Source organism: Spermophilus citellus (genome assembly GCF_964194105.1).
Source record: "Spermophilus citellus genome assembly, chromosome: 2".
Taxonomy (NCBI): domain Eukaryota; kingdom Metazoa; phylum Chordata; class Mammalia; order Rodentia; family Sciuridae; genus Spermophilus; species Spermophilus citellus.
Genome location: NC_138183.1, coordinates 53381014 through 53394591, shown reverse-complemented (window position 1 = coordinate 53394591; position 13578 = coordinate 53381014). Strand labels below are relative to the sequence as shown.

The following is a 13578-nucleotide window of genomic DNA, read 5'->3' as shown; positions in this document are numbered from 1 at the left end:
ATGATTTGTTAAAATTGAATCAGGATGATATACACAATTTAAACAGATCAATTTCAAGTGATGAAATAGAAGACACCATCAGAAACCTACCAACAAATAAAAGCCCAGGACTGGATGGATACACAATCAAGTTCTACAAGACCTTTAAAGAAGAATACCAATATTCTTCAAGATTTTTTCAGGAAATAGAAAAAGAGGGAGCACTTCCAAACTCATTCTATGAGGCCAATATCACCCTAATTCCAAAACCAGGCAAAGACACATCAAAGAAAAAAACTTCAAAACAATATTTCTAATGAACATAGATGCAAAAATTCTCAACAAAATTCTGGCAAATCAAATACAAAAACATAGGACACCATGATCAAGTGAGTTTCAACATACAGAAATCAGTAAGTGTAATTCATCGCATCAGTAGACTTAAAGATAAGAATCATATGATCATCTCAATAGATGGAGTAAAAGCATTCAACAAAATAAAGCACCCCTTCCTGTTCAAAACACTAGAAAAACTAGGGATAACAGGAACATATCTCAATATCATAAAATCTATCCATGCTAAGCCCCAGGACAATATCATTCTAAATGGAGAAAAATTGAAATCATTCCCTATAAAAACTGGAACAAGACAGGGATTCCCTCTTTCCACTACTTCTATTTAACATAGTCCTTGAAACACTGGCCAGAGCAATTAGACAGATGAAAGAAATTCCACCAGAAAACTTCTAGAACGAGTAAATGAATTCAGCAGAGTAGTAGGATAGAAAACCAACACCCATAAATCAAAGGCATTTCTGCATATCAGTGACAAATCCTCATAAAAGGAAATGAGGAAAACTACCCCATTTACAATAGCCTCAAAAATAAAATAAAAAATTCTTGGGAATCAACTTAACAAAAGAGGTGAAAGACCTCTACAATGAAAACTACAGAATGCTGAAGAAAGAAATTGAAGAAGACCTTAGAAGATGGAAAAATCTCCATTGTTCTTGGATAGGCAGAATTAATATTGTCAAAATGACCATACTACCAAAAGCACTATACAGAATCAATGCAATGCCAATCAAAATCCCAATGACATTCCTCATAGAAATAGAAAAGATGATTAGAAATTCATCTGGAAAAATAAAAGACCCAGAATCACTAAAGCAATCATAAGCAAGAAGAGTGTAGCAGATAGCATCACTATACTAGACCTTAAACTATACTACAGAGCAATAGTAACAAAATAGCATGGTGTCGGCACCAAAATAGACTTGTAGACCAATGGTACTATCAGAGGACACAGAGACTAACCCACATAGTTACAGTTATCTTATATTAGACAAAGGCATCAAAAACATACATTGGAGAAAAGATAGCCTCTTCAACAAATGGTGCTGGTAAAACTAGAAATCCATATGCAACAAAATGAAATTAAATCCCTATTTCTCACCATGTACAAAACTTAACTCAAAGTGGATCAAGGACCTAGAATTAAACTAGAGACACTGTGTCTATTAGAAGAAAAAGTAGGCCTAAATCTCCATCATGTCAGATTAGGTCCCAACTTCCTTAATAAGACTTCTATAGTGCAAGAATTAATATTAAGAATCAATAAATGGGTTAGATTCAAACTACAGAACCAGTTTTATTTATATTGCTCTGATTGTTTCAAAATGCTATCTTGAAAGTCATTGTTTAAGGGTGTAAAAGCTTTTTATAGGAATTCTTAGTAAGCCTCATGTCCAATTCATTATTTGCTATACTTGGGTGACAACATATCTAGATTTAGAAAATTAATTCTTATTTAAGCATCACATGGCTCCATTAGAACAAGGTCCTTAGTTTTGCAGCACTCATACAATTTTTATTCAGGTTCTGACGCTTTGTATTTTGAGCCATATATGTGTATATGTGTTATCTACTCTGACCTTTTTTAAAGATCTTTCTGATATAAAACTCAGCATAGCTATCATGCATTCCCATCATTAGAATAATACTTTCTGATTATGCACCAAATGTCTGTCTCCTTCAGCCAGTATTTTAATAAGGGTGGAGTGCATCTGAAATGTATATCACATTGCAAGCTGCATATATTGCCAAACCTTAAAAACACACTAAGCTCAAAAGGGAGGTTTTTCTTTTTAGTGGAATCTGATATTATCTGAGTTGTTACTCTTAGGTTTACTGGGTATTTTTATTTGCTTTATAAATATATGTTTGCTAAGCATAATAGTTTTATTATTGTGATAGGTTTATGTAATTCTTTGAACATATATTGTTAAACTCAGAAGGATAATAAAGTTATATTAAACAGGGTTTTAGAATCATGAAATACATGCCACTATAAAATTTATCAACTTTTTTTTATGATGTCTTGAATTTTGGAAAATGTATTTCACAATCACAAATAAATGTGGGTATTAGGATGTGAGGAGGCAAAGCTTATTCTAGTTTAGAATCTCTCTTTGGAGCCAGATGCGGTTTTGATGAAACGCAGAACTCACAGGGTAGATATATTATATAAATAAAGCTGCTTCTCTCCCACAAGGGCTCTGGGCTCAGCTCTGATATTAGATCCGTGAGCACGTACGATGCGTTCTTACCACTAAGGCACCACAATAGGCATGAGGTTCCAGGTACTTCTAAAATAGGCAAAATTATCTATACTTATTGACAACAGGAATTTTTATGCAATGCAAGAATAACCTTGGACAACAAAGCACCTCAAAAGTTCAAGGGAATCCTTTAGCTGCATTTCTCTGGTGACTAATTTAGCCAAATGTGGGAACTTAGGGGAGTAGCCAAATAAGACTTGTCTTCTAACCAGCACTTAAAAAGAGGAAATTTATAATAAGATAGCCTGGGAACTGACTTAGAAATGGTACTCTTAAGACTAGTAGTACTAGTAGTAGTAGCAGTAAGATCACCAAATATCATCGTTAGCTTTGGAGTGGGGAGACAAGAGGCATGGGACACTAATACTGAGAAGGGTAAACAGCATGTCATGACTTGAATTCTTCTTATGAGAAGAACAGGAACACCTACATTTTTTTAGATGAGAAAAAAAAAACTGAGGGAGAGAGAGAGGAATACAAATTGGCCCAAGGTCTTGAAAATGGACTTGAACTATGGTCTTCACGCCCCTAGTCCACTAGTGCTCAACCAAATCTCTAATTTCACAAGTCCCATTTTCCTATATTGAATGTGTGTTCACCAACACTATAAAAGTATATCCTCACTAAGCTCTATCATCAAGGTCTTTTGGTTTGGCTCTTAACTGAAGGCTTACTCCCATCTATTGTAGATATAATACAGTATTGAAGGGTTTGGTTACATGTGGTGCTCTCTAAAATATGTGCTTTCTGTACACATAGCCACTTCCTGATTCCAGATTGAAATCAGAACAATCATAATGAAATCATAACAATTATAAAAATAACACTAAAATGGGACAAAACGGCAAACCATGGAACTCTCTCACCTACTCACTTTTTCACAATGCTTGGCTAGGGGACACAGAAGTCAGATCCTGTCCTGGGTGTGGGATAACTCTCAAAATGAGAGTGGGGCTAGTGGGCAGGGAATCCTTTATCTTCTGGAACTTGCTGCTGTAATTTCTAAAATTATAGGATCATGTTAGATTATTTCTAGATTTTCTTCCCATTCAATTTTAGTATTCAATTACTTTTAGTAAAGATTCCCAGTCTCCAAAATTTTGATCATTAATTCTTCTTATGTCACAAAATGCCCTCTGAATTAACTGTCACTGCTGACATTTATTGAAAATTTATTGTTGACTGAAACTCTATCCAAAGAGCTTCCTATTTTTCTTTGGGGGTTATCTGAAATTTTACCTAGTATAAATATGCAAAAAAAGTGTCATCAACTTATTAAATTATTTTATCTTATTCATAAGCCTCCTATTCAGTTAGATAATAGTGGAGCTTTTATTTCCTTTATGTTAGTCCAGTCATCTTTCAATTTGTTAACACTCCTTTCAGATGTTCTTTCCCTTTTTTCTTCCCAAGATGCCATCTGAGTGCAGGGTGGTTTTGCTCTGCCTTTGGAGTTTGCAAGAGGTCAGAAATTTGCAGGCTGCTGGTCCTCAGTAACAATGGTGTCTTTAATTATCCACCTTAGCATTGCCAATAGGGCTCTCCTAGAACCAAGAGAAAATTTGGGATCTAAATTCGCACCCTTGCCAATTTCAGCAGCTTGGCAATACCACACCAAAGATCTTCCTCTGGTTCAAATGCCCTGGTCTAGAGTGAGGGAAACACCACAAGGTAGTCAGTCCCCTTTGAGAGTCCCAAGTTACAAATAGGGCAAACCCCCTCTTCCTTTGCTTCTCCTGTAGCCTATGACATTCTCCATCAGGCTTTTCACCAGGATTCTAGGAATAGTAGGGGTGGATATGACAATGACATACACATCTCTCTACCTATATCCCTGGCCTCTGTCCTGAGCTCCAGGTCCTAAAGGAACAATAGCAACCAACCTATGTTGAGCAGTTTTTAAAGACAAGAAATTGGGCTAGTTACTTTCCATCTGAGGAGCTTTCTATTCCATTTTGGAATTTTCCCATTCTTCCTCTTCTGATGTGAACTTGACTTTGGTCAGTACTTCTCAACCTTGGCTACAACTTGAAATCACTTGTGGAATTTTAAAAATCATAGATGACCAGGCCCACCCAAGGAGACTCTTTGTTAATTGAACTTGAGTACAGCCTGAGCATCAGGAGTTTCAAAAATTCTCCACTTGAATCTAATATGCAACCCAAGTTTGAAACCACTGCCCTTTGTAATTGCCTTATCCTCTTTGTAATAGCATTTATCTTGGTCCCTCCTTAGAGCAATAGTGAAAGATATGATTCTGGAAGAGAGACACTGGCTTACGATAAGGGACTGTAATTGACAGATTTTAAAAAGCATATTCCTATTGCACATATATGGCACTTATTCCTCAAAAGGAATCCATTGTACAAATAAATGGAGTTATATTCAGCCTAGTCCACCTGCATGACCCAGTAAAACAGGAATAAGAAATTCTGCTGTGGTATTACACAATAGGATGATCATGGATGGCAGTTATGGATTATACATCTCAAAAATCTTGAAGAAAGATTTCGAATGTTTTTACCATGAAAAAAAATGATAAGACATTTGCAGAGATAGGTATGTTTAACCTGATTTAAACATTATTCAATGTGTATGTATACGAACACATCACACGGTGATAACCTGTTAATATGTATAATTTAATCTATATATATGCTTTTATGCATAAGTTAAAAAATAAATAACAAATATTCTTTCAGTAAGAGAAGGCTTACACAAAAAAAACAAAATAAAAAAAAAACTTGCCTATACATTCAATACATTTTGGTTAAAGAAGAAATTGTTACCAATGGTACCAACCACCTATAAATGACCCCTCTCCATTTTTCCATTATGCCTTACAAGGCTATTCATCTCTTTTGGGAATTATCTCCTTTACATGGATGGAACTGACAGTGGGACCATAATTTACAGATTTCGGATACTCCTCAATGCTTGTGTCCAAGGAAAGTGAAGGAATCAGCCTGGGTCACCAGACACCCCTCAACTACACAGAAAGAATATGCCAACCATAGTTGACTTACCACCTGACCAGAAAGGAGACTTCTTGTGTTATTCCTCTCCAGTGCCCCACTATGGTAGCTCTGTATCATGATACCATCACTAGCTCATTTTTCCCAAGGTCATCATTTTAGAAGGAAGAGGCAGTGCTTAATTCTCACTAGATTATTACCTAATCTAGTGAAAATTAGTTATAAGCTATTTTAATAGCTGATTGGTGATCAACTAAATATTATGGTTTTATTGCTTTACCTTATTCAAGGAGACAAAATATAAAAGTACATAGTTAAATCATTTTATGTCTAATTTGTGCTGGCAAATAAAAACTAATCTCTGATTCATTATACATTATCAACCTTAATATACTAACTATACAACATATTTAGTATGACTCTTCCCTTTTCTTCTGTAGAAATAATATTTCGTAAAAATTTCCAGTGTAGTTAACAATACATATTCTTTGTTCTTTCCTTATTTCTCACTGCATATGGTCCAAAACAGAATTTTAAGAATTTTCTTATGAATCCTAGAGTTTATAAGAATTCACTCATTCAAACATTTTTAAGGTCATGATATTCTAATAGGAAAGAGATGAAAACAAACATCTACAATGTCAGACTGAAAGAAATGGCAAGAGTTATAAGAAACATAGTTGGGGATAGATTGGAGGATCATGCCTGAAATCAGTGGATTAGGATATGGACAGAGGAGATCAATTTAAGAGGTATTGAAGAGGAAGAAACAGAATAGCCAATAGCTATTGACTTCAATACAGCAAATGTATATGTAATGGACAGAAAAGTTTAATGCTAAAGTTTTTTTCTGAGAATCAACAGCACTTTTACCATTGGTTAATGATATGTTATATACCATTTTAAGTATGCTTTACAAATATTTATTTAAAATAAAAATGCATTTACTTATGATTTATTTTATACTTGTGGCTTATCAAACATTTTTATAGAAGTTTCATTTTGTTGTAAGAATTTGGATAATGTTTGTGAAAATGAGTTCTCAAAATCCTCACAAAGAGTATGATAGACTTTTCTTCAATTTTATAAAAGTGAACTATAGACAGATGAAAAAGAGACAGTGATTAAGACCATGGGCTTTGCTATTGCATTATAAGGATTTCAATATCCTCCTATATCATTTATTTGCAATGTGAGCTTGAAAAATATTATTTCATTGCTCAATGAGTTTCTGATCTGGAAAATTAGAATAATAATTATAATTGTGCCATGTGTTAAGGTTATTGTGAGAACAACATGATTTAACATGTCAAGCACATGGAATAGTGCCTATCCACATTAGGCACTCAGTAAATATTAAAGTTTATTTCTCTATACCTTTTCTGATAGGATAATTACTATCTTCATCCAGATTTTTAGGTCTCCATTTTATTAAGAAATGACTTTGTAAAAACATCAATTGATAGTTCGTATTCATTAAATCCAGAGTGGACATTGGAGTTTTTAACTATAAATTCTCTAGGCAAGAGTTTGAGGTGGGACAATACTATGTTTGAATTATAGGTATGTGATTGTCTATTAGGAGTACATTTGGAAAGGCCTGGTGTTCATGGACACCCTAGCTATAGGTCCATCCCTGTGCCCCTGAGATGGGGTGGATAAGACATTTCTCAGCACCCTGGAGACTGCTAGGGGACCCTGACAGTGTTTTGGTGCTCAGCCTTCAAGAGCCCCCAATGATGAAAGCATGACCATACTCCCCCTTAGGAAGGCACCTCTTTCCCTCCCTCTCTTTGACATCTGAATTGAAAGAGTGGAGAGAAGGCAGGAAAGATTGCTTTTGTTTCCTTTCATCTGCTGTCTCTACCGTATTCATGCAAAGCCACTCAACTAAAGAAGGGACCTTATTTTAGTTCTACTTTGGACTAGGAAATAAGTCTTCAACCAAATTAAAGTGCAAGGATTGTTATTTGAGTGGTAAAGGAAATAGTGTGTGTGAAGCTCAGGCGTCCGGCACACTCAATAAATGGTAGCAATTTTGAATCATTTTTCAAAAGTGTAATAAGGGTGAGCGGATAGAGACTCGAAAAAAGAAAATCTTTCAAGAATTTTAGTTTTATAACCAGAGAAGATATAGGATTGAAGGAGCTTTATAAATTTTATTTTATTTTTTGTTTTTAGTATAAGCACAACTTTATGGAAGCCACAACTCTCACATCAACAGTTTTCTTCTTTGGCGTCACATTAAAGGAGCACATCTAAATAGTAAGAAATGCATCCTTATTGACATTACTTATATGATACTAGAGCAGGTCCAGATTATTCCCTGGTAGTTTCCCATTTCTCATACCACATTCTCTCCAGAGCAACCCCCTCCCCTCTTAACCTCTTCACTTTAGGCTTTCCAACCTCGTTTTCCTTTCTTCTAATTTCCCTTCCTTCCACTCTAGTTCTTTAATTTTAATTCTTTTTAAAAGTTTTATTGACACAATAATTGAACAAATTTTCAAGGCACGCATTTATAGGGGACATGGATACACTGTGTAATAATCCAATCAGAATAATTAGCATATCCATCCCCTTAAACATAATTGTGTGTGTGTGTGTGTGTGTGTATGTGTGTGTGTTGCTGAGAATCAAAACCAGGGGCATGCTGCCACTGAGCTACATCCCTAGCCTTTATTTTGAGACACAGTCTCAGTAAATTGCTGAGACTGGCCTTGAATTTGCAATCCTCCTAGCTTAGTCTCCCTAATAGCTGGGATTATGCGCGACATTTATTATTTCTTTTCAATGAAACATTCAGAATAAATTCCCTCTTCTAGATATTTTTAAATTCACAATTACATCTTTTTTCCTTTAAGTCCTTTGCTTCCTCTTCCTCTCTGATCATCCTCTGATTAGTCCCATATTCATAATTTTTTTAGTCACAAATGCTAATGGGATCAGGTCATAATTAAGGAGCAAGATCCTTAGAAAGGGTGGGATCCAAGAGTCCAGGTAAAGGAAATAGCTTTGGACTCAGGACACTTCATCTTGTGAGACCCAAGAGAAGCAAACTGTGGGATGGCTGATGAAGGGTTAGGAACTTGAGGAAGCTCCTGACCAGGACCTCTAGTTTTTTCTGTAAAGATAGGAGTATTGTAATCTTCTGCAAGTAAGGAGGGTGATCACTGAGGTAAGAGGCTTAAACAAAATGTTGTGAACCAAAAATGTATTAAAAGTTACAGGAGGCCACTGTTTGGTCTGAATTCCTGCCGTAGGAACCAACAGACTAGCCCAATCCAAAATGGAGTCACTTCTGCTAAGTGCTACACAAGCAAACGGAAACTTTAATGAAGCACCTGGATCCCAAAACAGACCAATTTTTCTTGAAATTATGAGATTCCAGTCTACCTGAGTCATCAAAATAAAGACGTATTTTTTAACACCACTAAACAGATATTAATCAATCAACTTCTTTCTGTAGTTGCTTTCTGGTTCCCACCTCATAAAACCCACTGTTCTGCCACCGCCCAGCGGGAGATCTCACTCTTGTTTGTGAAATGAATTGCAAATAAAAGCCAATTAGACCTATAACTTGCTTGTTGTAATTTTGTCTTTTGACAATGGGGATGAAGAACAGCCATGCATAGTGGAGGAGATAAAGCCCATGGGATGCAAAAGGATCTCATTGTCTGGAAAGTCCAGGAAGGGGAAGAGGGAAATTGACTTTATCAGAGATGAGAGGATAAGAAAATATAAAAATGAGGAACATGGGATGAAGACATTAACTCTTTCATGGAACAAAAGAAAAGGCTCCATCACTACCAGGAGGTGTAAATGCATGAGGAAATTAGGAAAGCAGCACCATTCCCCCTGGGCATTCTCAGGCCATTTTCTCTACTACATTATCCCATCTGGGATTAAGGGCTTTCATTAAAGTCTCTTTCCTGTTTCCCAATTCCATGGGCATGAAGAAATAACCCACATACTGAATGAGATAGCTGGATTTGGGGAGTACCTAGGGGCTGTTAAAGCATGAAATGTTAACCCCTTTCCTACTTTCTCATTCTTTATCTTTGCTGCCTTATTTGCCTTCTATGTTTTATTTCTTCACCTATTTAACTGTTTCAAGATTTCTCATTACTTATTTCAATCACCCCTCCTATGCTTATTCATTCCCTACACTCTCTTTCACTTAAGTTTGTTGAATACGAATTCAGAAAGACATCTGTAATCCCAGCAGCTGTGGAGGCTGATGCAGGGGGATGGAAAGTGTGAGGCCAGCCTGGGCAATTTAGCAAGAACTGCCTCAAAAAAAATTTTTTTAAAAAGAGTGGGGGAAGGAGGTGGCTGAGAATGGAGCCCAGGGATAAAATGCCCTTGGGTTCAATCTTCAGTACTAAAAACAACAACAACAAAAACAAACAAACACAGATTCAGAAGCATGAGTATAGGGAAAGGAGGATTGCAAAAGATACTGCATTAGAAGAAATTAGCTAATGAGAAATTGGAAGTTTTAGAATAAATGCACAATTGATGAAACAGAGGGTACAGAAGAAATGAGAAGGAAAACAAAAGATATGGAATAAAGGTAGAAATAATAAGTGTTAAGGAGATGGGGAAATGATAAAATTAAGAATTATATATATATATATATTTTTTTTTTGAATGAATATTGTAAAGCAATTTTAATTCCTTTAATTCCTTCTCTCTCTTCTTCCACCAACAACCTTAGTAGTTATTTTTAAGTTATAAATAATTTTTACTTGTTGATTCTACTTTTCTGGTCATCCCATCTGGGAAAAGAATATAAAATGTTGCTACCCACACGTGAGGCAAAGAGCAGTTTAATGGAAAGATTGGGGAAGGAAGAAAGTGCACATTTTTATGAATAAACTTCCCAATGACTCAGTCAATCTGGAGGGTTCACATTTTATACAATAGAGCTTCTTTTTTGTTGTTGTTTTTTAAGAGTTCTCATGTTTTTCTTATTAAGGCTGAATTCACCTCCATTTCTCTCCATCCTCCTTTCCTCATTTACTCCAGTCCTCCAGGTGAATACCAGCTGCAGACCAATCCCAATGCCTCAGGAGCTGTGACAAAGCAGAGGGAGAGGAATTGATCTTTCCCTCCACCCTTTAAAGAACCCTTATCTGGAAACAGCCACTGACATCTAATAGGACTTAAAGAAAAGCCCATGTGGGCAGCATGTGGCTCCTCCAGCCCAACTCCTTTGTCTCCCATGGTGTGCAAGCATATTCAAAAATTCACTGGGTCTTCCCTTGTTTTCTCTAGATCATCCAGTTCTCTTCCTGGCTGAAATCATGCAAAGGGAATGCACTTGAGTGGGTGGAAATAACCTGGGGAGAAAAGATAATGTTCTTATGTTTGACTTAAATAATGAAATACTCCTTGAGCTTGAAGTGGATAAACTCATTTTAGAACTTGACCCTCAGGCTACCCCTTGACCTAACTCAATTAGACTTTGTTCATATAAGTGGTTTTAATTCAAACATAATAGAGACAGAATTTCAGCTCATCAAGAGATTGTTATTTGATTTTTCCATTCTCCTTTTCCCTCAAGTTTGAAGATTAATTTTGTTCCTGCTGTGAAAAATAAGAGGTCTTCTTGTCTTTTTTAAAAAGTTTGTTAATAGTATCAATGACAGCTACCATTTATTGAGTAGCTATTTTGTGCCAGGATATTTAATCTTTAGGTTTTAGGGAAACTCTTTGATGCAGGTGTTGTTAATCCTATTTTATGAATTATATAGCTGAGAGTTGGAAAAGTTGAGGTTCTTCCCTAGATTTCATGCCTACACAGAGTAAGGACTTATTTAAACTCAGGACATCTTGGCACCACCTTTATGCTATCTCTCAATATGATATGATCCCACATTGCTGGGTGACTTGGAGAAAATAAAGCAGAAAGAAGAAAACAATTTCTTCTCTTTCACAGAGAATGAGACATTCCCTTTAATGAAACAGGTACAGAAATCTGGCATATACAGTTGATGGAGGACCATGATCTCATTGACTTTGTAAGGAACAAGGGAAAGAAATCTGAGCCCATTTTAAAAACCTTATATCACTGAAATCTTATTTGAAATAGAGGAGGGATAATTGGATTTTGATTCCCCTGGTTACGTATTTCTCCATAATTAGTAAGTAACTTATTGAAGATAGTCACAGGGGGTGGGCATGTAGCTCAGTGGAAGAGTGTTTGTCCAGCTTGTGTGAGGTCCTGGGTTCAATCCCTGGTACTGCAGTCAATCAATAAAATAAATGATTAAAGAAAAATCATCAATGTTTTACCTTTCAGCTAAAGTGTAATGATTTGAATGTTTCCTGTATTCCTTCTATAACATATTAAATACTGTTTCTAGACAGCTCAATGAAATATTTTCCCTATACTTCATCTTGACTACTTTCTAAGTACTTCTGCTTTTCCAGAGACTCCTGGCACACAAGGCTGATAAACAGGACTTGTATGGTGATTATAGAGTTTCATAACCTGCTGATAGAGAATTTTGACAGGTGGCAGGTAGCAAAGTGCCTTTTAAAATGACCACCTTTAAAAACTAAACACACTTGCATGAATAAGGATGTGCTTTCTAGATTAGCAAACACAAAACAGTGGCTCAAGGTCAAAGGTGCATGAAATACTTAGGAAGGTGGTGAAGAACATATCTTCCTGCTGTGGACTCTGGCAATGCTTGTATTACCAGTTGCCAAGCAAACTGCCACATGTCACAGTCATATCTTCAGGGACTTTCCAATTCAGAATTGTTTAATTTTGCCAGAATCCTAGAAGGAGAGGGAACTCCAAAATGCATGTCTAAATTTAGTCATTTTCCCTTTCAATCTTGTTTTTTTTTCCCCCAATAGTGAGAAGTGCTTGAGATTAGGAAGAGTGAGAGGCATGTTTGTTTTGGAGAACCTCTACAGACACAAGGTTTCTTATGGTAGAAAGAGGACAGAGATGTCAGTATCTCCAAAGAAACAAAGGAGCCATAAAATACAGAACCTGTTTAGGGATATGTTAATGGCAGGAAGGAGACCAAGGCTTCAGGATATGACCTGAATATGTGTAAGGCTGCATTACAAACAAGATCACCAGGTATTTCTTGTGGTTTCCTTGAAATTACCTCTCAGCCCTCCCGAACTCCTACTGGAAAGAGATCCCCACTAACAATGTTCGAATCATGATTAACAATGCTCATTATAACACAGTTCTGCAAGGATGGCTGTCCTTACACAATGGATTTCCAAAAGGCTGTCCAATGCCAATTAAAGGATGGCAAATATTCTAAAGGAGTGTATGAATGGTGACAGAGGACTGTGTTGAGACAGAATGTTAAGCAATGTCCTTAGACATTTCCTTAAATGAGGTACATACTGTCTTTAGGGGAATTACTTAAACATGCTAAGACTGACTGTTCTCATCTATTAATCCTAAATTATAGAGTCGTGGGGTTTTGTGGGGGTAGAGGATGTTAACAAAATTTATATACAAATGTAGTGGGATATTCTTAAACATGAAAAATGTTTTTATCCTATACAGTAGCTTTCTTTAGATACTACTTTGGGCTATGCAAAGTGGAAAGGGTGTTATGGAGATGAAGACACCCTAGAATGAATATCATTTGCAAAAGGCAGGCCCCAAATAGAGGAAGATTATTTCTGATTATGGAAAGATCAGCTGACCATAGAAATCAGCCACGCCTGCTCAGATCAGAACTGCCCAGCAGATCCAAGAATTGTTAAAAACATATTTTGTTAAAAAGTGATAATTTTTTAGCTACAGCATTTGAAGTCATTTGTCACTGAGCAACAAGTAACAGACATGAGATTTCTGAAATGACAGATCTGTTACTGTCCCCTTTGAGTACAGTTGGATACTGATTTAATCAAAAAGTTGTCCCAGCAAGACTGCTTGAAACTGAAAGGGACTGCTCTGCCTGGAGGTGAAAAATATAAAGAAGTTTCTGTTGCCACCAGAGGAGTCTTGAGGGCTT

General features: G+C 36.2%; 1 protein-coding gene across 1 annotated transcript in view; it reads left to right on the top strand.

Annotated features, from left to right (window-relative positions):
- The window catches only part of LOC308639959 (uncharacterized protein), a 459919-nt gene extending 449128 nt beyond the window's left edge, over positions 1 to 10791 (top strand). Inside the window, exon 7 of the mRNA XM_081278364.1 lies at positions 10607 to 10791. Coding sequence (XP_081134490.1) covers positions 10607 to 10659 — 53 coding nt within the window. The 3' untranslated portion in view covers positions 10660 to 10791. The remainder of the gene's footprint in view (positions 1 to 10606) is intronic.
- Positions 10792 to 13578: the final 2787 nt, after the last annotated feature.